Source organism: Cataglyphis hispanica, chromosome 11 (genome assembly GCF_021464435.1).
Source record: "Cataglyphis hispanica isolate Lineage 1 chromosome 11, ULB_Chis1_1.0, whole genome shotgun sequence".
In the NCBI taxonomy this organism is placed as follows: domain Eukaryota; kingdom Metazoa; phylum Arthropoda; class Insecta; order Hymenoptera; family Formicidae; genus Cataglyphis; species Cataglyphis hispanica.
Genome location: NC_065964.1, coordinates 3,572,569 through 3,593,468, shown reverse-complemented (window position 1 = coordinate 3,593,468; position 20,900 = coordinate 3,572,569). Strand labels below are relative to the sequence as shown.

The window sequence follows — 20,900 nt, the reverse complement described above, 5'->3', positions numbered from 1 at the left end:
AATACTTGTAAAATCACAAAAAAAATTAAATCTTTTTCAATTTGGAGGCAAAAGTTTCTTCCTCATTTTAAGAATAATTAAATTAATTTAGAGGAGTAATTTTATAATATTAACTCATACAATATTATATAATTATCAGAGATACTAATATTAATTTTATTTAATATCTTTAGTTTAATATACGCATAAATTTAGTAACGAAACATATTTTGAGATTATCATAAATTATACCGATCTAATGTACTGTAATGATGTAGAAGTATTAATGTTACGAGGTAGATTCTGATGAAGATGTCGTATCTTATAGTTATGGTGATATTACGGCAAATTACGGGATAACCGAGTAAAACCCAGGGACTATACCCGAAATTTGTGAACCATATGTCAGGTGCATTCTGTGCTGGATTAATTATTAAAGGCTTTTTGCTTTGGCGCGCAATAATTCGGTCTACATTACCGCCGCGTTACTTGATCAATTACAATTGTTTGTTTCTCTTTAATTTCGCGAGATATTACATCGTTATAAATACATTTAACTGGCGTAATTCTTCTTATCTTACTGTATCGCGATATTTCTCAAACATATAATTATTATTATTTTTATTTCAATACAATTATTTATAATCTAATAATTCGTGAGAAAAATCGTTCTTTTTCTCCAATGAAAAATATTTTACACGCATCTTGTATTGATGCATATTCCAATCATTTGAGCTTACTTCGATTTTCTCTTCATCGAGAGAAAAAAAAATGATATATATTACGATATTCTTAAACGCTAAGATACATTTCTCAATATATTTCTATATCTATTTTTTTTTTTTTTTTTTTTTAATTTTTCCGCGTTTATTCTGTAGATGAGAAAATATCATGCTTATCTATGAGAGAGATTGAGGAGGAAGTGAATAAATGAAACACGTATCGGATATCTGCAGAATCATCACTTAGCCGTAAGATCTGGCGCGAGAGAGATCGCTCTGACATTAATACATTTCGTGTAAAATGGAAATCCGCGCTTTCTACTTCTTTCAACAATGGCGAATGTGACATTAATAGAGCGGCGGGGATTTAGAGAGAATCCTTTTCTCGAAAAATCCCGGATGGCTAATGGCACCTTGCCTGCCCCTCTCCCCCCCCCCTCTCTTCCTTCTTTTACGGGATTCCGATTTCTGATCGGATTCCGAAATGTTTCTCCTCGCGCGTGCGATGTGCTTCTCGATAGAAACGTCCTTCGCGTAAGATTTATATATTCTATGCACGGAATATGCGTTATCCTCTCCGTTGCAAAGCGTAAACACGAAATGCAGGAGATATATTTTACATTTTCCCCTCGCGCCATCTCGTTCCCTCTCGCGACATGTTTGACAATCTCGATGGGAATATCTCTCGGAAAAAGGTTTGGATTGGTTTCGCTATTTTTCACAGAGTTTATTTAATCTTTGAGCACTATATGGCAGTCGCGCCCGTGTGCGATGCATTTATATACCGAAAGCTGCGTCGCGTGTCATAACAGAAAACTTTTACCGTCCAAGTAATAACTACAAGCAATTCATTTTATGTAATGTTGTTTATGTAAAGCGCCCGTAGGTCTTTCTAATAATGTAACTGTATCAGTATTAATCCATTTAATAATTGCATTTAAAAGTTTGTCATCTTGTTGAATTTTCTTTCAAAATGTGCGAAATTTGAATATTATTTTCTGAATAAGATTGTATCGGAATATACAATTAATCTAGAGATCTTCGAGCAAATGTTTGTTCATTTGCTGTAATCATCTCGGAAAGTTCATGAAACTTGAAGAAAATTCAAAAATAAGGCCCGAATTCATTCGTTTATTTCGCGTATTAAATCAATCTTATCCTCGTACATCTCGAATGGCGAGCAACCACCCACCACCTATCCGAGAAGATTACTCGGACTTACATAGCTCAATGAAACCGCGCGAGGAGTTGTAAAAAAGTTTACTCCCCGGGATAGACACTACCGGACGTAAGTAATTGGCCGGCGAGCCTGCCAAACCGGATTTATCGGTCGCTCGACAGGACTTGTTCGCCGAGCGTCGTTTTTCCTCGCGTGCCATTCAGATCCGGCAGCTTCCTTATCCCGTCGTCGCAGTCTCAACACACACACACACACACCCACATATATATTCGCGTCCACCCGGAATTTCACCCTCGGGATATTTTTCTCCCTAGTCACGTCCAGTGAGCTGCGCAACGCAGTCGGGTCTTTGTGCATTTTCCCTTCCTCTTTCACTCCGCGATCTCTTACCATTCTCTTCTCCACTTCTCTCTTCCCTTTGTTACCTTCTGCTTCTTCGGGTTTGCCGGCGACAGGGCTTTTTGCCCACGCTTTTCTCTCACGTTTCTTCCCGACTCGCAACGTCGCGAACCGGATCCAACGAGAGTCTCAAAGGTCTCACCGACGTTCTCGAAATATGCTAACTTTTCTCATTTTTCTGGCTCCGCATCTCTCCAGAGCGGATTTATATATAAACGCGTATAACATTAACCGAAAAGTTCAAAAATTAATGGAAATGAAGAAATCGAAAGAGTCGCTGTACTATTTTTATAAAATTATTCAAAATTAATAATTTAAAACTTTCTTATTTTTTGTTTTTAATATCTGACAGCATCTCTTAAAAATACAGGAACTTTCATAATCCGTTTTAATTTTAAATTATGTATGGATTTTTCATATTCGATAATAACTACCTTTTTTTTTCATCACGCGATACTCTCTCCGTATTTTTTTTTATCGAGTCTCATTTTCTTCCGCGCAATTTTCAGATTTGTTTGCGAACTATCTATCTACGGTATATCTAAATTAAACATCCCGCAATAATTTTTTTTTTCATTTTTTTTTCTTTTATAAACTTTCATTTCGAAGAACATGTATCATAGGGTTAATGTACCACTGTCTTTTTCTCTTCTTTTCCCTTCCTTCTTTGTCTATTCGCTTTTCTCTGCTCTCTCTTTCTTCCCTATGACGCGCTCCTCGCGGCTTGAAAACTGGATATTTACGTTCTAGTGCGCTCGCAAGCCGCAGTTTCCCCTCTTTTGAGAGGAAACGAAATAAAGAGTTTCCGCTCGGTTCCCCCGTAACTCGTTCGACTCCCTTCCGATGTTCCTGCACGCTCTATGAACTCCGGGTGCTTATTACATCAGCGATTTTCCTACGAACCGATGCGGCAAAAAAGGGGGAGGGGGGGGGGAAGCGAAGCGGTCTCCCTTTGTCAGGCTTCTTATTTGCAACGTATGGGGAAAAAAGTGGCATTAGCGCTGATTAAAGATCCTTTCCGAGCGTTTGCGCGTTGTTTATCGGGACGCGAATTGAGTGGCAAGAGGAAATTCACAGCTGCTTCTTATTGGCTCGTTACCGAATCAGAAACGATGTCAATCATCTTGTCTTAGCGAGGGATTACAGAATCGCGAAATACTATAGAATAATAGAGGCATTACAAAATAATAAGATACTACAGAATAGTGAGTACTATAGAAGAGTAAAGTACTACGGAATAACGAGATATTACTACAAAACAGCGAAATATTACAGAATAGTATTGCTTGAATTTTGAAGTCAATATATACGCGAGTTTTTGGTTATTATGCCAGGCTGCAGGAATCGAATAAAGCAAGAGAATGCCAATATCAAACAGGAATTTCTCTTCCTTCCCTCATTCTCTTTATTTATTAAAATAAAAAAAAAAGGGAAAAGAGATGGGATTCCCCCTCTCGAAATACATATTCTTCTATTCATGCGCTCCGTACGCTTTATAATTATATACCGAGTGAAATGCGATGAACTTTGCTTGTGAAATTCTCTTTACGAGAGGACAAAACGGTCCTCGTAATTCCTCGCTCCGTACAACATGCACGATCCAGCAATACCTTGTGAAAAAAAAGTATAGCGCTACAGTAAAGTCGACAAGAAGATACGAGCAATACGTCCACGATAATTTTGCCCGCCGCAGTTTTTATAGCCGATTATGTTTTTGTTAAAGCGAATGAAGAAAATAAGAGGGTTACTGCGAGCCTTTTCACGCTTTGCTTATTTATACGCGCCAATGTGCGTTGAGGATGCACTTCGACGCAGAACAAAGCATACAGATTAAAATGAGAAATATTTTTCTTCTCGTGAAAATTCGCGTTTTGGATCTATGTAATAATAAATAATAATATATAAACTCTTTTATTAAATAAATCATATGTGTATATATATATATATATATATATATATATATATATATATATATTTGCAGCAATATTGTCGTTGCAACAATTTCAAATATTTACAGAAAAAAATACAAGATTCAATTATATATGCATTAATATTTTGTTTATATAAACATGCGTAAAGCCAATGCTCTGTTATTTGATTTCCTATTTGTTTGTTTGTTGTTACAGAGGAAGTATTCAGCTCGAACAAAGCGCTTTGGTTTTCTCCGAGCGGAAATAAAATAGCCTTTGGCTATTTCGATGACTCGAATACCCCCATTATGACCATACCGTTTTACGGATATCCCGGAAGCTTAACTTTCCAATACACTTCGGCGATACCAATACACTATCCTAAGGTAAGTTTTAAAGTAAATATTAATCTTATATCACTGCTCCCTATCATTTTTATTACAATATATATGACAAAAAAATATTTTTCCGTTATAACTTTTTTATTCCAGAGATTTTAAATTCATCGATTATTATAATTTTTATGGTTTTATCGAAAAATTATTCGTTGTATTTAAAATGTGATGCTATTGCATCGTTAGATCCTAATTTAAATTACAAGTACATATGAAAGTTTAAATGTTGATATCATTTTTCATTTTCCGCATCTTCTGTCTATTATTTTTTACATAATATAATATATCTCCGCGAATATGTCCATTACATATTTTGCATTTTTAATATTCGCTATTTTAATTAATCATTTTCCCGTGTGAAGAAGCGTTCGCGCGCATTCGGGGAGGATTAAAATAAAATTTCTCGCGGAGCAAACATAATGTCACTTTAAGAAGCAGCGATTTCTATGTTAGACGCTCTCGGAAACGTCTCCTTTACTTTGTCTTCTCGCGAATCTTCGCGTCGCGCTGCCGTCATCCGAGATATGAAAAGCCCTCTAACCGAAGTTTACATCCTGAAAAGATGAGAGGAACGTGAACGTGGCACCTCTGCATTTTTCAATGTCTTTTCATAACTCGCGATTGACGTCGCCGCAAAAAGTCTTGGCATGACGTGAAAAATATCCGCCGTTGGTTCAATCCTTTTGCGTGATATCTTTGTCTTCGAACGATGAACCGCGAGAATACTCGCATATAAGAATAGATAAGCGAGTCGAAAAAAAGGTTGTCTTCAATAGAAACATTTCTACTTGTATGCACAAGTATTTTTATTCATTAATAAAGTTATACATTTAATTCTTTTGCAAGACAATCACACAATACATTTAATGTTCCCATTAAAAAAAAATTATACATTATATGCAACAAAAACAATCACATTTGTTGATTACATCACAGGCGTTTTAAAATTTTTGAAATTTGATTTCGATAATGATAAAAGATTGAACAACACAACACACAATCTTATCATATTATCTTTGTAAGACAATTGCTATGGGAATCATTATTCCTGTGAAACGTGCGAACATTGGATCGAATGGCGAGATGGAAACCGTAGGATTATGACAAATACACTCCCGATATTTTTTGCCGTCACGAATAAAGTTCACGGCGAAAATCGATTTCTCTTCCGGAGCGCAATAGAATTCAAAGTTTGACGTACAGTTTTATTCCGAGTGCCACTGCCGTCTTTTAAAAGAGCGTTTCTATAAGTACATAAACTTCCAGGCCTCTCGGATGGATTAAAGTCACGATCTCGTCAGCCCCGAGTGATTCATTTCGCTTGACGTACAAACCGCCATTCTGTCATTTCCGCGGAGAAAAGCACTAATGTATATTTACTTGGATTTTTTCCGTTTGGGATTTTCCTATCCCTATCTAAAAAAAAAAAAAAACTTGAAGTGTATTGTTCCTTTTTTCCGCGGTTGGCTGCTGATTAGCTATCTCGTTTGTGCGCTGCTTTGTGCTTTTTTTATTTATTTTTGGCTGTCAAATCAAGCAAATTTTGACAGTTTGTAAAAAAATATAAAGTTAAAGAAAGTTAAAAAAAAGTGAAAAAAGTTAAAGAAGTTAAAGTTAAAGGAAAGGAGAGAGAAGATATAGACGGGAGAAAGGTGAATATATATATATATATATATATATATATATATATATATATATATATATATATATATATATATATTATATTGCATATATAATATTAATAAAATTTTAGATTTCTTTTCTTTTTGCTTCTATTTTATTTAAAAATATTAATACAATAAATATATAATAATTCTTGTATCTCTCTTAGTCTGACTTTTCCCCTTCGACCTGTCCGGCATGGGTGACCCTACCGATAACTATTAACGTTTTTGAGTAAAGCAAGTTTGATCGCTTTGAGAGCGATTAAATCCAATTTGCTATAAATATATAATTGATCAAATATAGGTTTTAAGAGAATCTGATTAATATATATATATATATATAATTAATAATATAAATAATATATCCCGCTTATATTCAAAACACAAGATTTTTTTACTCTGATTAATCAATCAGGCAAAAAAAGGCTTAAAAAATAAAATGTTTCTCATATTTTTATTTAATCTAATAACCTAAGAATCCCTAGAATCCAAGACAGAGTTTATGAATTTTATTTATTAATCGGTCTCAGAGCGATCAAACTTACTTCACTCGAAAACGCTATATGTTACCGCCGGCATAGCTCTCAGGTTCATTAAAGTACGCAAACCTCCTCACCCGGCAAATGCCTTCGTTAAGGTGGAGATACGATCGAGGAGGAAAAATATGTGAGGATAGGCTTTTGCCTCTTCCTCAGAATGAGATATTTATTTTGTTTTTATTTTTATTCTAATATAAACAAAATAATAAATATGATATGGAAAAATAAATTTAATAAAATATAATTTACTCTGGTTTCCCTTCAAATCACATAAATCTTTCGCCTTTTACAAAATTGAAATTTAATAATTAAAATAATTTATTACAGGGAATTACACGAAAATGTCCAAAATATGTGTATAATAAAAAATATACTAGAAATTTTTAGACTAGACAAGGCTTTTTAGCAACGATTAATTACGCGATATTTATTATTAATAATTGATATACAATTATAAAGCTTAATAAATTTATATAATGTAAAGCGATCAAAAGAGTCATTAATAAAATTATCAATCATCTTTAATTGTAGAAGAAAGTACTTGTGCACTATTTTGCGCAAACTTTCAAAGAAAAAATTTAAAACGTTCGTAAAAAGATGGACAAAGTTTCGAATCAGCGTCAACGATTAAATTATAAAATAAATTATATTTAAAATTTAAAATTTATTTAAAATTTCCGAACAAACGCGACAAATAAATGAACCGATGATATTCGTAATATTCATATAGTGACACGCGTAATTTTTATAATAATTAAAGCTTACCATACACGCACGCGCGCGATATAATTGCTCTCATTTTATGCAAAGATATTTCGGCAGACATTCGAGATATAGCATCCACCGCCCGATTTATTTTCCAATACGCGATTTTATACGAATGTCGCGATCAACAATAAGATATATAGATTCTATCTCGCGGATGACTATTTTAACAGAATAAAATGGCTCTTTAAAGCCTTTAAATATTGTTATAAAAAATTGCCACGTTTTATAGAGACATATAACAGACTCAACAATTTTAACAAGACCTTCCCTCCGCCGAGTGACACGCTGGTTAATATTCGACAAAAAGAAGAACGATCCTAAAAGTGGAGAACGACCAACTTGTCTTGTTTCTTTATAAGTTTTTGCAAAATCAATTCGCAAAGAAAAGTTAAGTGATCCATTGAACGTTAGAACCGTTGCAGGAAGAAGCAAAATTCCGGATCTTCCGGACTGCTCCCGCTAACAATGATTTCGGTAATGAATCAACGACAGTTACCATTTATCTTCAATTCACGCGATTGAAAATTGCGCGAGAGAACATGTTCTTCTATTATTTAGAATTATATCTCTTTATTGGAAAATAGATGGATATAACAATTTTTTTATGAAAATGTGGTTACAAACGACTATATTTATGGATAATAAAATACATGCATCTTTATTGTAGCTAATGTTAAATATGCGAGTATAAATAATTCTCGGGTACCAACTGTTCGAGACGAATCGAACCCGATAACAGCAAAATTTAAAATATTTCAATTCAAATACTTTGCAAGATAAATCGATATAATTTCAAGTAATTAATTCTAAGCTATTTTCCTGTAGCGTTAAAATAAATTAATTTGTCGATTTTTTACTGATATCAGGGTACCCATTCGATTTGTCTCGAAGTTTTTAAATATCCGCACATTTTACATTATATTCATATACATATATATATATTCATATATAATTTTGTATATAATATAATATTCAAAAAATATAAAATTCTTTTAGGATGATATGTTATTTTGCGCATGTATTTTATTATATATATATATAAAATAATACATATATACTAATCCAGGATGTCCTAGAGAATGAAAGCAGAATGTCCAATATCTGTAAATAGTTTCTTAAAAGAAACCAAAAAGACTGATGTTAATACCCCAAGTGCCTAGAAATAGTTTCTTAAAAGAAACCAAAAATTATATTAATTAATAATTATTAAAATATATTCGTTCGTAACCATGATTTTTTTCAATAAAGTCAACAAAATAGATAGATAGCAATTTGAAATTATTAAAACATATAAATTTATACAATAGCTATATCCATTTAATTTAATCTACTGTTAAGTCTTTCCTTTTAATATAAAAATAATAAAAATAATAATAAATTATTAATAATATTAATAATGATAGAAAAACAGTTTTTAATAAAGAAAAAAATATATATTTTTCTTCTAAAAAAATGTATACCGTTTAAATTAATTTTTAATTCGACTTTAAAAGGCGTGTGTGGCATTCATCGTTGTATTACTACCGAAATCATTATTTTCAGGAATCGTCAGGAAAACCGAGAATTAATTCCATTCCTGCAGCGAACATCCATAATTTTTAATAGACCACCAAACTAGACGTCGCGGATGGATCTTACAAAAACTAATGAGAAATAATTCTCTACAATAAAGATCGTTTCGACTACTTGCCGCTACGAACCAGACAATTTTAATAACGTTCACCTGATGAGAGGGACAGCAATCGCGTTTAAGAACAGAAAGAATGAAAAGAACGCGGAAAAATATGTTCTCGTATTGTAATTTATTAATTTATTTTATAAATATTTAATTGCGATACGGAATTCGTAAATACATCAATCTCTAATTAAAAGTAAATCATATGTAAAAAATATGTACTAAATTACTCGCGATTCTGCAATCGTTAAATTTCGTGAATGACAAGCTGATATTTAACCGTTAATTTAACATCGAATCATATTCTTATTTGATATTTTTTAAATTTTATATATTAAAGAATTATGTATTTGTAAAATTTATAAAATATATATATTGAACTATATATATATAAAATTTCCCGATTTTTTATTAATGACTCTTTAGTATAAAAATACACGCGTTAAATTTATGTGTATGAGAATATTTTTGCAATACATACTTTTGAAACAAATATATATGTTAATTGAATTTTTTACATATTGTCATTATACATATCCTTTTGGGAATTTTTCGTGTAATTTACAAAAAATGCATATTTCATATAATTTACACATAATTACAATATAATACAATTATACATATTTTACATATATTTTTTTCAATTATATAGATTTTTTACAATTATACATATATTAGACATATTTATATTATTAGTTAGACAATAATTGTATAACATTTTTGACATAAAATATATATTATAACATATTAAAATATTTTATTATTATATTTTACTATAACATTTAATGTTATTGTAATTTATTTTTTTAAATTTTTCTGAGAATAAATTTAAGTTGAATATTATTATTATGTATTGTATTTCTAGTTTTCTTTTTAATGTCCTAACAATCCCTATAGCCCTAACAATCCTTATTTGCTGGCTGAACCAGCAGAAATTTGAGATTTAAAGAATGTCCCTAACCGCGTGCCCTAACCGCGTGCCCTAACCGCGTGTCCTAACCGCGTGCCCTAACCGCGTGCCCTAACCGCGTGTCCTAACCGCGTGCCCTAATCGCGTGCCCTAAACTTACATGTACCTCTCGCTAAGCATTTTGACCAAGCCGCTTATTTTGCGATATAGACCAATATCCATTCTTCAGGCCAGTTGGACCTACCTTTCGTTGCTCCTGGCCACTTGCTGAATTGATCTCGAACAAGAGATCGAAAAAGGAGATACATACTCCTTTTATCACGGCTTCATATTTATTAGCCGCTGAATATGCAAGATTTTTCTTGCGTTTGTAAAGAGATAAACTCTTTTTGGCGGCTAATTATTGTCGCCGGCAGATAAGCGCAAATATTTCACGCTTGTTGATGATCGTATGATGATTGTTCGTTGAATATTCATTTTAATGTAACTTTATTTTGACTGAGACAAAGCCAAATTATCAATCAAAAATTTAATTAAAATATTATAATAGATAATGATAAATATATAAATTGAATTAAAATTTCTATTATTATAAAATTTATATAATAAAATAATATAGAATATATAAAATATAATATATAAAATTAATTCATATAATAATATATAATTTATAATAAAATAAGATTAATTTACACAACATTTATGCCACAACATTTATTAATATTTATTATTACATTACAAGTAATTTAATTGATTGAGCATTTGGCCTTACATCAATTAAAACAAAGTTTAAGAACAATCTACAAACAAATTCTACGATGAATGAGCTACAAAAAATTAGGCTAAAGTAGGCGCGCGTCATAAGAATAAATTATCATCATGTATCTGATAAAATTAGTAGCCTTCTTTATTCAATATAACTTAGGTAAAATCTGACAAATTGAAAAAAAATATTTTCTAATTTTCTAATCTTCCTTTTTTAATTTCGACTTTAATTTACTTTTGCAATGGATGTAATGTATATTAAATATTAAACTTATCAAAAAGTATTCAACTAGTCCATTTTAGCTCATCCATTTAAAAGTAACGGATTTATCTACAATCTATAAGCTACAATTTATATCTACAATTTCTACAAATCCGTTACTTTAAAATTAAATAAAAATTTGTCACTCACCGGCACTGATGCGCAACAGCGGAGATTTGGTCTTGAGGCTACGTTGTCTGCAACATACAAATATAAAATCCAATTATAGCAGCAAAATATAATTAATATTTTGTGCGGAATATTTTATCCTTATAATATGTACAATACTAAAAAGCTCTATATAAATATGAAACAATTTTATAATCTATAAAAAAACTTTTTTCCAAATAAAAATTTTTATAGGATTTATGTAAAAATCTTTCTTTTTAATTTTTTCTTGTTTGTGAGACTGAATTAATGAGCGTACGTAATTTTTAAAAATTGATATAAATAATAAATACTCACCCTTGGGTTGCTCCGCCGGTGCAGGATGCCTCTCCTAGGCCTCCTCCTCCTCTCAGGATGTCAGGGTTGCTACGTTGATCTGAACATACAAATAGGAGATGCAAATTATGGTAATGCTCAAAATAATTAATATTTCCAAAAATTTATTATATGCATTGAATTTTATATTTGATGCATGTAATAATAAGCAGATTAATAAAATACTTTTATAAATTTTGAAAAAATCTACTAATAACTGTAATAATTTCATACAAAAGCTATTAGCTAAAAGTAGAAACTTTTACAAGATTATAGCTTTTATATATAAATATCTTTTTCTCTAATTTTCTCTTATTTAAATTATATAACGAAAAAAATTAAATTACGCGATTAATTGCTTAATTTAAATTGCACGTTTGCAATTAATAATTAAATACAATTAATAGATATTTAATAGATAATTAATATAAAAATAAAAAATTACTTACCACAGAGTTGCTCCACCAGTGCCCGATGCCTCTCCTAGGCCTCCTCCTCCTCCTCCTCTCAGGTAGATTCACACGCGCGATACTTTAAACGGCACTCCCGCACTTTTATTAAAAAATACTCCCGCACTTTTACGCGCGATACTTTAAACGAAACTCCCGCACTTTCGAATTTCGGCACGATCGAACCCCGTTTCACTCGAGAACCATACTGCGAGTCGACAGGTCGGGAATTCACGATTACTCCGAGCTAGGGTTAAGCGAGCAAAGGAAGAAGACGAAATCGATTGATGGAATCGACGCTCAATTCTTGTCCGCGCTTGTTCTCACCGAGGGCCGACTCGAACTTTATTAGGAACGATCACAGAGAACCACCAAGTTTCTATCATACAGACTGAAACTTACGCTTATCATAAGGCTGAGAGACGGGTCGAGAATGAAGATACCCAAGTCCTAAGTGTCACAATTTAGATCACTTAGAAGATGAGAAATCAGCTTCTCTAGCGAGCGAAGATCGAACCTAATAAAACACAGCCAACTGTCCTCAATGCGATACTAGTATAGCTGATAGACGGTACAAGATGAGGGAACGACGATTCAAAAATCGATCGAATTCTTACCGATTCAGGCCGAACCGTTCGTCGAAGCAGAGCGTGCCCCCAACAGCCAATTCTCGAACCGAAGTTCTTGATTAACCGCGCGATCATCGCATCTATACTATGCATGATCATACGTTGCTACGCGGCCGGCATTCACCTCAGCCGCGATACTGAGGCGTTTTAACGTTGCGTCTCCCTTAATATATTAAATTTATTAATACATAAATATTTATATAATATATATAACATTAATATTGTATTAACGTTACCTAATATCATATAAAATTAATTATATTAATAGGGTATTAATATATTACCGATAGCAACGCTGAGAGATATCCCAGTTAGTCGGCAACGAAGTACGATCCTCGAATCGTGAAAACGAGATAGAAGTACGACGCGAAGACGCGACGACGCGAAAACGCGGTTATGCGGTTACGCGACTCTCTCGTTGCTCGTACGCTCCGATGACAAGCAACAAGGCAACGCACTAAGTCCTCCACAGATGTGCGTGCCACATATGAGTCATTGTACGACTCGTGGCAATGCAGTATGGACACGCGACGACGCGAAAACCGTCCGCGGCACGATGACGGGACACGGGAGCGGCGTCGCGACGCGAAAACCGTCCGCGGCACGTTGACGGAACCGACGCCGCGATAAGCCGTCCGCGGCACGATGACAGCACTAACGATACGACGAGCCGTCCGCGACACGATGACAGCGACGACGGCGTTGGGTGCTTGGTTTCCCCTTCTCAGTAACCTCAGGAGGTCTTTAAGACCCTTAAGGTACCATCCGGGTACTATGCCCTCCCACCACGCCAAGGTTACACCCTGGGAGGGTATTATACGGATATAATTTTGTAATATGATATATATATATATATATATATATATATATATATGCACATCATATTACAAAATTATATCCGTATAACGTGAGATTATATTTGAACATAAATTATCTATATCGCATCCCTCTTTTCTCTCGATTAAAAGAGATGCGATGTAGATATGTTTTGATAAAACAAGTGATATATGTTATATTATACGATAATTTAGATTGAATCTCATACATCATTAAAGAAACGAAGAAAAAACTGTGCAATGTATATTTTGAAATTAATATAGATAGTAAATAGAAATAAATTATTTACCACACATACTTCTGCTCCATCCATCGTCGGATGCTTTCTAATATCTCCTTTTCTTATCTTGTTCATCTCTTGTTGTTTTGATTCACTCGCGAAAACACAGTTAATTACGATTAGTCGAATATGCGACAATCGCATACTTTACACAGGCACTCGCGATCGCGGAACAATTACACGAAACGTACGCATTATTATATCGTAAAAGAGAAAAAACAAAGAACAAGATTTTTGTTGTTTACTATGTTAAAATCATGCGTCATTTGTAAAAATGTCCAATATTGAAATATTATTTTTATTTCTTACTTTTAAAAGTTAATTAATCGTTAATTGTAATAATCATAGCGAATTATATTTTAATTTCTATCGCGATCGCGTTTATAATATCTATTTGACGGAATGTATCGCGCTTTACTACCTTACTGTTCGACTGTTGCCGTGCGAATGATAACGAAGCTGTAATACGTAAAACGTAAACAATAGCGCGCTAATGTTTACGCCGCCAAGGCCGCATACCGTATTATGGATAATTTGCTGAAGAAATATTCATATACTATGACGTATATATTATGACAGGAATATTAAATTATACACAAGTATTTGAAGTTTTAGTTTATTTATTTAATAAATGTCTAATATATTACGGAGCTCTTATCGTTATATCAATTACTAGAACTTGCAGTTCGACTATTTTATTGCGCGTACTCAATCCGAATTATATTTAAATCGTCGAAAAGTAAAATGATAAAGCATCGGACGAAATATAATTGAACTTTAAGTATTTTTTAAGAAATAATTATATATATTTATAAAGAGAGAGAAAGATCGTTATAGAACAATAATTTACAATTTTGTTCCTATTATTTCGATTCCTGATTATATGTGTATATATCACGCGCGAAATACGCGCGATTCGAGATTTATCATTGCGATATAATGTCGTATTATTTAAGGTATTATGTAAAAGATAATTTATATTTATCATATCAAATTATTTTCCAATACTTGTCACGATCGTATTTAGTAAAGGAATTTGACGCAGTGTCTCGCGCTCTATACTTTAATGCTCGAGTATCGCCGCGCGAATGATAAACACGTAAGAAAGGAATTTGAGTCTCACCCTACTACAGTTCTATTTAATGTATCTCTATATGAATTAACATGGCCGTGATACATAAACAATAGCGCGCCATTTACGTCGCGAATATTTACGTCGCCAAGGCCGAATTCCATGTTAGATATTGTTAATTTATTGTCGAAATATTTTATGTGTATTATAAAATATATATGCGAAATATTAAGTTGTATAAATATTTTAAATTATAGATCAATTATACAATTATTTGACTCTGTGTATTGTTAAATAATTATTATCCGTAAAGATTGCAACAAAACAATAATTTTGGTCCTTATTACTTTAATTCTTTTATTCTTATTTGATTAAATAAATAAATTTTAGAAAATATGTGATTCGAGATCTATCGTCACGATATGTATGTAATTATATATTATTTATAAATGGGAATTAATTATATTATAAACAAATAATTTTTTGATACTTGATCGCGATCGCGTTTAGAAATGAATTCGGAGCGTCTCGCACGATTATTTTCCTGCTCGAGTGTCGTCGCGCGAATGATAGCAGAGTCGAGGTACGTAAACAATAGCGCGCCAATACATATGTTATTATACATATGTTAACAATACGTTACTGTGATAATTCAGTAGCAGAGAGAGGAAGGGAGATGGCGGGGAGAGAATATTAAACTTTATTTTTACCTGAATTTTTAAATTGTTAAATTTATTCGGTTCGTGATAACTGTCACGTAAATGAAATATCGCATATAAACGTTTATTGCAATCAAAGATAAAATGTATTACGAAAAAGGGCGAGCTTGCATTTTGTAAATATTTGCGTCCGCGCAGGATTTCATAATCCTCAAATGATAACAAAATGCAAATATGTTCGAGAGACTCGAATAATTTGATTTTACGACTCGCAAATAGGTCATTATGCAGCGAAATAGCTCGTAACATAAATTTGTGCCATTTGGAAAATGCCAATATTATCGACAAAGGTATTAAATACGAATATACGAAATTTGCATCCAAAAATTTCTGCGTTTTATCGAAAAATATATGTGCTTTCCTTTTCATTAATATACATTTACTTGGATTTTGATGTAATGAATAATAAAATAATATTTTATATACATATATATATATATATATATATATATATATATATATATATGTATAATAATATGATATTGGTTTTTATATTTATAATAAGAGTAAATAATATAAAACGGATATTTTAAATGCAGTTAACTATATAAAAAAATTTTTATAAAAATATATTTCTTATTAAATTATACTTATAATTCTTACAGAATTTTTATAAAACTTTGTGTCGCAAATTCAATTATGTTAAGTTTGCTTTTATATAAAGTTTATTAAAAAATGAAATATTTCTATTGATACAAGTTGCTGTTGTTTTGCTGAAAATAAAAATGTGTGTGAAAACGAGAAATTTTTATAATTTACTAAAGCGTAATCAAGTGTCATTTCACTTAAGCGTACAAACAGCTAAGACAACCACGTTTCGAGCGGCACCGCGTTACTTTTTAATGAAGCAAAGAGTAATTTTACTCAGAGAGTAAATTAATATTAGTAGAATGTCGCGAAGTCGAACAAACGAATAAACACTGCGAGCAGCAATTACAGCGCGTCGCGTCTCCCCGTATTAAACAGGATTGTCATTAAAACTTTTAGTATTAAGATTCAGGATTTCAGATGCACTTAAAGTAATCAGTAAAGGAACTATGGTAAACGGAGAATCGAAGATTTATGTTTCCAATTTCATTAAAAGACTTTCGCGTGTAAACAACTTCACGCACTTTACAAGAAAATTGCATCATCTTGTAAATATATATACATGAATGTCTTTACATCTTACGCTCTCCGCAAAACTGTAATACTTTACGTTAGAAGAATCGAACTGTCGCAAGAATTGATTAAAACAGCTGATCTTTTAATTTTGATTCTAAATTATAGAATTATATAAATTATTTGAATAATCTATAAAAAAGCAATATATCCGACACGGAAAATATTTTCTCTCACGGTACATTTATTTCACTTTATTAAAACAGATTGAAAAAAAAAAAATAAAAAAACTAATAAAAAAATATTTATTGATAAACGTAATTTCTCCATTTATTTTCGTGGGTTATTTTATCATTATTGGTACCGACGTACCTCACGGGAATGTTTTTTTCTCGTTTCAGAGTGGCACGACGAATCCAAGAGTCAAACTATTTTGCGTCGATCTCGAGATGGTGGTGCAAGGTAACGTGACCTTGGTGGAGATCGAACATCCGCCGGAGCTGTCTGCCACCGAGAGGATCCTGTCGGCGGTGGCCTTCCCCACGGACAATCTCGTGTACGCGACTTGGATGAACCGCGTGCAGAACGAGGCGTATTTCCAGCTCTGCGACGTCGACAGCCTGCTGCCAAATTGCACGGTAGTAAGTACCTCCTCGTCCTCATCGAGAGTGATCTTACGGTTCCGGCTGCAGGCTCATTTGATAGTCCGTTTTGCAGAGAGACTTTGATCTTTCTCTCTCTTTCTATCCGAACCTTCGCGAGGTTTAATTTAAGCGAGTGCTCTCTTCCTCGAACAATAATATTTTAATTAGCACGCCCGAGACTCGTCTAATTTACAGTTTCACTGTCGAATCCTTTGCGACTGCCTTACGAAACTTCGATCCTTACAAACTTTAAGCGAATCGACGAAGATTTCGCACGACGAAATTCTATAATAAATCCACGTAATATTAATTTCATATCATAAAAGATATTTTTCTCGTGAAACATTTTTTAACATTTGTTGACAATGCAAATTAATTATGATTTAATTTTTCGAAAATATAGATATGACCGAGTACAAATATGATATTGAAATATAACGGCAAAAATATTTTAATAGCCTTTTCTGAACAAACATTAGATTTTAATAAATTGACAGAATACAATTTTATTAAATGGAGGAATGCCTGATTGTTTCCAGGCGCTCTCGTATAGCGAAGAAAAAGGCTGGGTAGAACAATTCGAGGCGCCTATGTTCAACGAGAACGGTACGTCCTTCCTTCTGATATTACCGCAGAAACAGAAAAACGGCAGCAATTGGCGACACATTGCGCTCGTTACGAATGCAACCAGCGGCAAACCTACCACCACCGCCCTCACATCCGGCTACTTTGTCGTCACGGAGATAGTATCGTGGGATCAAGAGGACTCGTATCTGTAAGTATAAACGCAAACTATTTCGCAATTCGCGCGTTGTTTATTAAATAGCATTCTTAATTTTTTTGAGATTTTTGGAATCTTAATTCTGTATAAATTCGTAATAATTTCGCTAAATGCTTGACGATTTAACGCTATTTCGTGCTATTTATCGTGAACTTGTTTTTATGGGAGAATATTTTAGAAAAATAATACTTGGATCGAATTAGAAAACGTTAGTGACATAAGTCTTTAGTGAATCGAATATCTGCGAGTATAAGCGACTAATTATTCGAAGCTTCATCAAGAAAGTTCTGCTAAGGAAAGCCAGATCAGATCAATTACTTAAAACTTTTACATCGATAATCTACTATTAGCGATCCAACCAAATAGATCATGTTTTCACTTCTTTGCAAACTTTCCGACAATCTCAGCTTTTTCTTGCTGCGAAATTGGATTGTCAAAGTTCAATCGAATTATTACCCATGCATAATTTAATGGAATATAGATAATTGAGGATCAATAGCGTCAACATATAGCTATTCGTCGATTCATCAAGATTTTAATTACAAAATATTAGTAAAATGATAAGATAATAATATGTTTGCATTAAGATAAAAGCGTATTAAAAAACATATAACATATTTTTATAATTAAAATTAAATTTAATAATCAACCAATCATCAATCTGAAAATTATTTAACGCAAACTGGATTAAAAATTAATTATAGGTAAATTTTCGATCCTAATACTTTTGCTTCTCTCAGATGGAGAATTATTGTGTGCATATGCTTGATTCATAAGAGCTATGAGATTCGCTTTCTTCGCGCTATCGCGACCGTTCATAAAGATAGCGGACACGCGAAATGATTCGGAAGTAATTTACGAAGTGAAAGCAAAACTCTGCTGATCGAGGAAGCTGCGTATCGTCGCGACTTCGCAACAATAAAAAGAGAGAGAAAGAGAGTGAGAGAGAGAGAGAGAGAGAGACGGAGAGAGATGGAAGGGGAGGGAGGGTAAATGGATCCTCTCGGTAGGTTGACCTCGCCTCGCAAGAAGCGACTGACTTAATTACACGTTCATAAATTAAACGAGATCTCGAGGGAACGGAGCAAGCGAACTCGCCGGCGCTTGTCGTCATCGGCGTCGTCGTCGTCGCGCGAATTCCGCTTTTTTCGCGTCTCGAAATCCGCGTCGGTCGATTAATGCTCGATGGAAGTGGCCGACGGGAATCGAATTACTGGCGGATCGTACGATCAGAAAGTTGAAATGTCGTTGTCGGCGACGACGACGACGACAACGACGACTACTTCCTGTCGAACGTTTCCTCAAGATATCCCCTGCTCCCTCCCCTTCCTTAACCTCGAGAAGACTATCGGCAGATTCATTCCGTCTCACGCTAAAATCGTTCCCGTCGAGTATTAGTTTCGCTTAAAGTTTCGTTGCGTTTCGTTACGCAAAACAGTGACTGAAATTTAAAATAGTTCGCGATCGAAGGAAACAAGAGAGAATAAAAGTATAGGAAGAGAATAAAATTAGAGAGAATAAAAATCTTTAATCCAAGGATATCTCTTGTTGAAACGATTTAAAAATTTTCTCACGCTCCTTTTTCTTTTATATCAAAAACAAAAAATAATTTTGTTTATGATTGTATATAAAATTAAATGATTGTCTCGAAAGAAATTTATCGATGCACGCACACGTGGAATTAATCGCACGAAGAAAACTCGTTCGCATTACAAAATTGTGGTGCAGAATTTTGAAACAGCGTCCGATGCGTGGAGAGAGCGGTCTTGATTAACGATAAGAGATACGCTCGTTCCGAGTTTCCGCCATTACGCGCACGTGCTCGATGAATTTAACGAAGTCATTTCGTTACACATTGTTCGTGCAAGAAAGCCGGGCATCAAAACGAACGAGCGGGCTCGCGTTCGGATAACGCGCATGAATTAATCATTAGGACGGTGTAAACACACAGAGGGGGACGACGGGCGAGAGAGTTCAGGAGTTATTCAGCGGTGCGTTGCGTTTGCGGCTTGTGAACGGCGTAACGCGTAATCAATGCGCGGAATCCGCAATACAATCACATTCGCGTGCGCCGGAATTCGTCGATATTATTATGCTCCCGTATCGTAGTATTAGTACCCCAAGCAATCAATATCATCCCGCAAACATTCGAATCCATTAGGCATCTAAATTTGATGGAAGTAAAATCTGTCTGTCTATAATGTAGCTGTCAGTTACCTGGAGAAACGGAAATCGATTTAATCGCGATTAGAATTGGCGAGAAATCGGTCCTTAAATTAAAATTAATTAAAACTTTGTATAACGTAATTTAATCGTCAATCCTAAATCGTATAATTAATTCGTTCGCCCGATCGACGATTGTGCGTCCGCAGAGTAAGAAATGTAGGTAGTTTCGGGAAGATCACGCGTGATTCGGATGCCGATCAACTATGTAATCGCAATGACACGCGTTAATCGTGTCGGAAACGCCGAGACACCTATGAGTGAGATATCAAGCACGTTAAACGCCCCCAAAATCTGCTCCGTTATTTCACGAACGAAAGACCGAATTAACTCGCCTGTCTAGCAGTCTCCGCGAACGGATCAGCTGGCGGACAGGTCTCGCTACCGCAAGATCCTCTCGTGCATTGGGAAATGTTCGTGAGCTGTTTCCGAAAACTGTTCTCCTCGCCATCGGCGAAACCAAATGGAAACGTCGCTGCAACCCCGGAGATAAACACCGGTTGAGAGAACGGGC

The 20,900-nt window shown here is 33.8% G+C and overlaps 1 protein-coding gene across 17 annotated transcripts in view; it reads left to right on the top strand.

Annotated features, from left to right (window-relative positions):
* Positions 1-20,900, top strand: part of LOC126852729 (venom dipeptidyl peptidase 4-like) — a 313,446-nt gene that overhangs the window by 264,505 nt on the left and 28,041 nt on the right. For all 17 annotated transcript variants that reach the window (XM_050597830.1, XM_050597828.1, XM_050597827.1 and 14 more), the window contains 3 exons: positions 4,407-4,576; positions 17,140-17,379; positions 17,922-18,157. In XM_050597830.1, the coding sequence (XP_050453787.1) occupies positions 4,407-4,576; positions 17,140-17,379; positions 17,922-18,157 (646 nt within the window). The remainder of the gene's footprint in view (positions 1-4,406; positions 4,577-17,139; positions 17,380-17,921; positions 18,158-20,900) is intronic.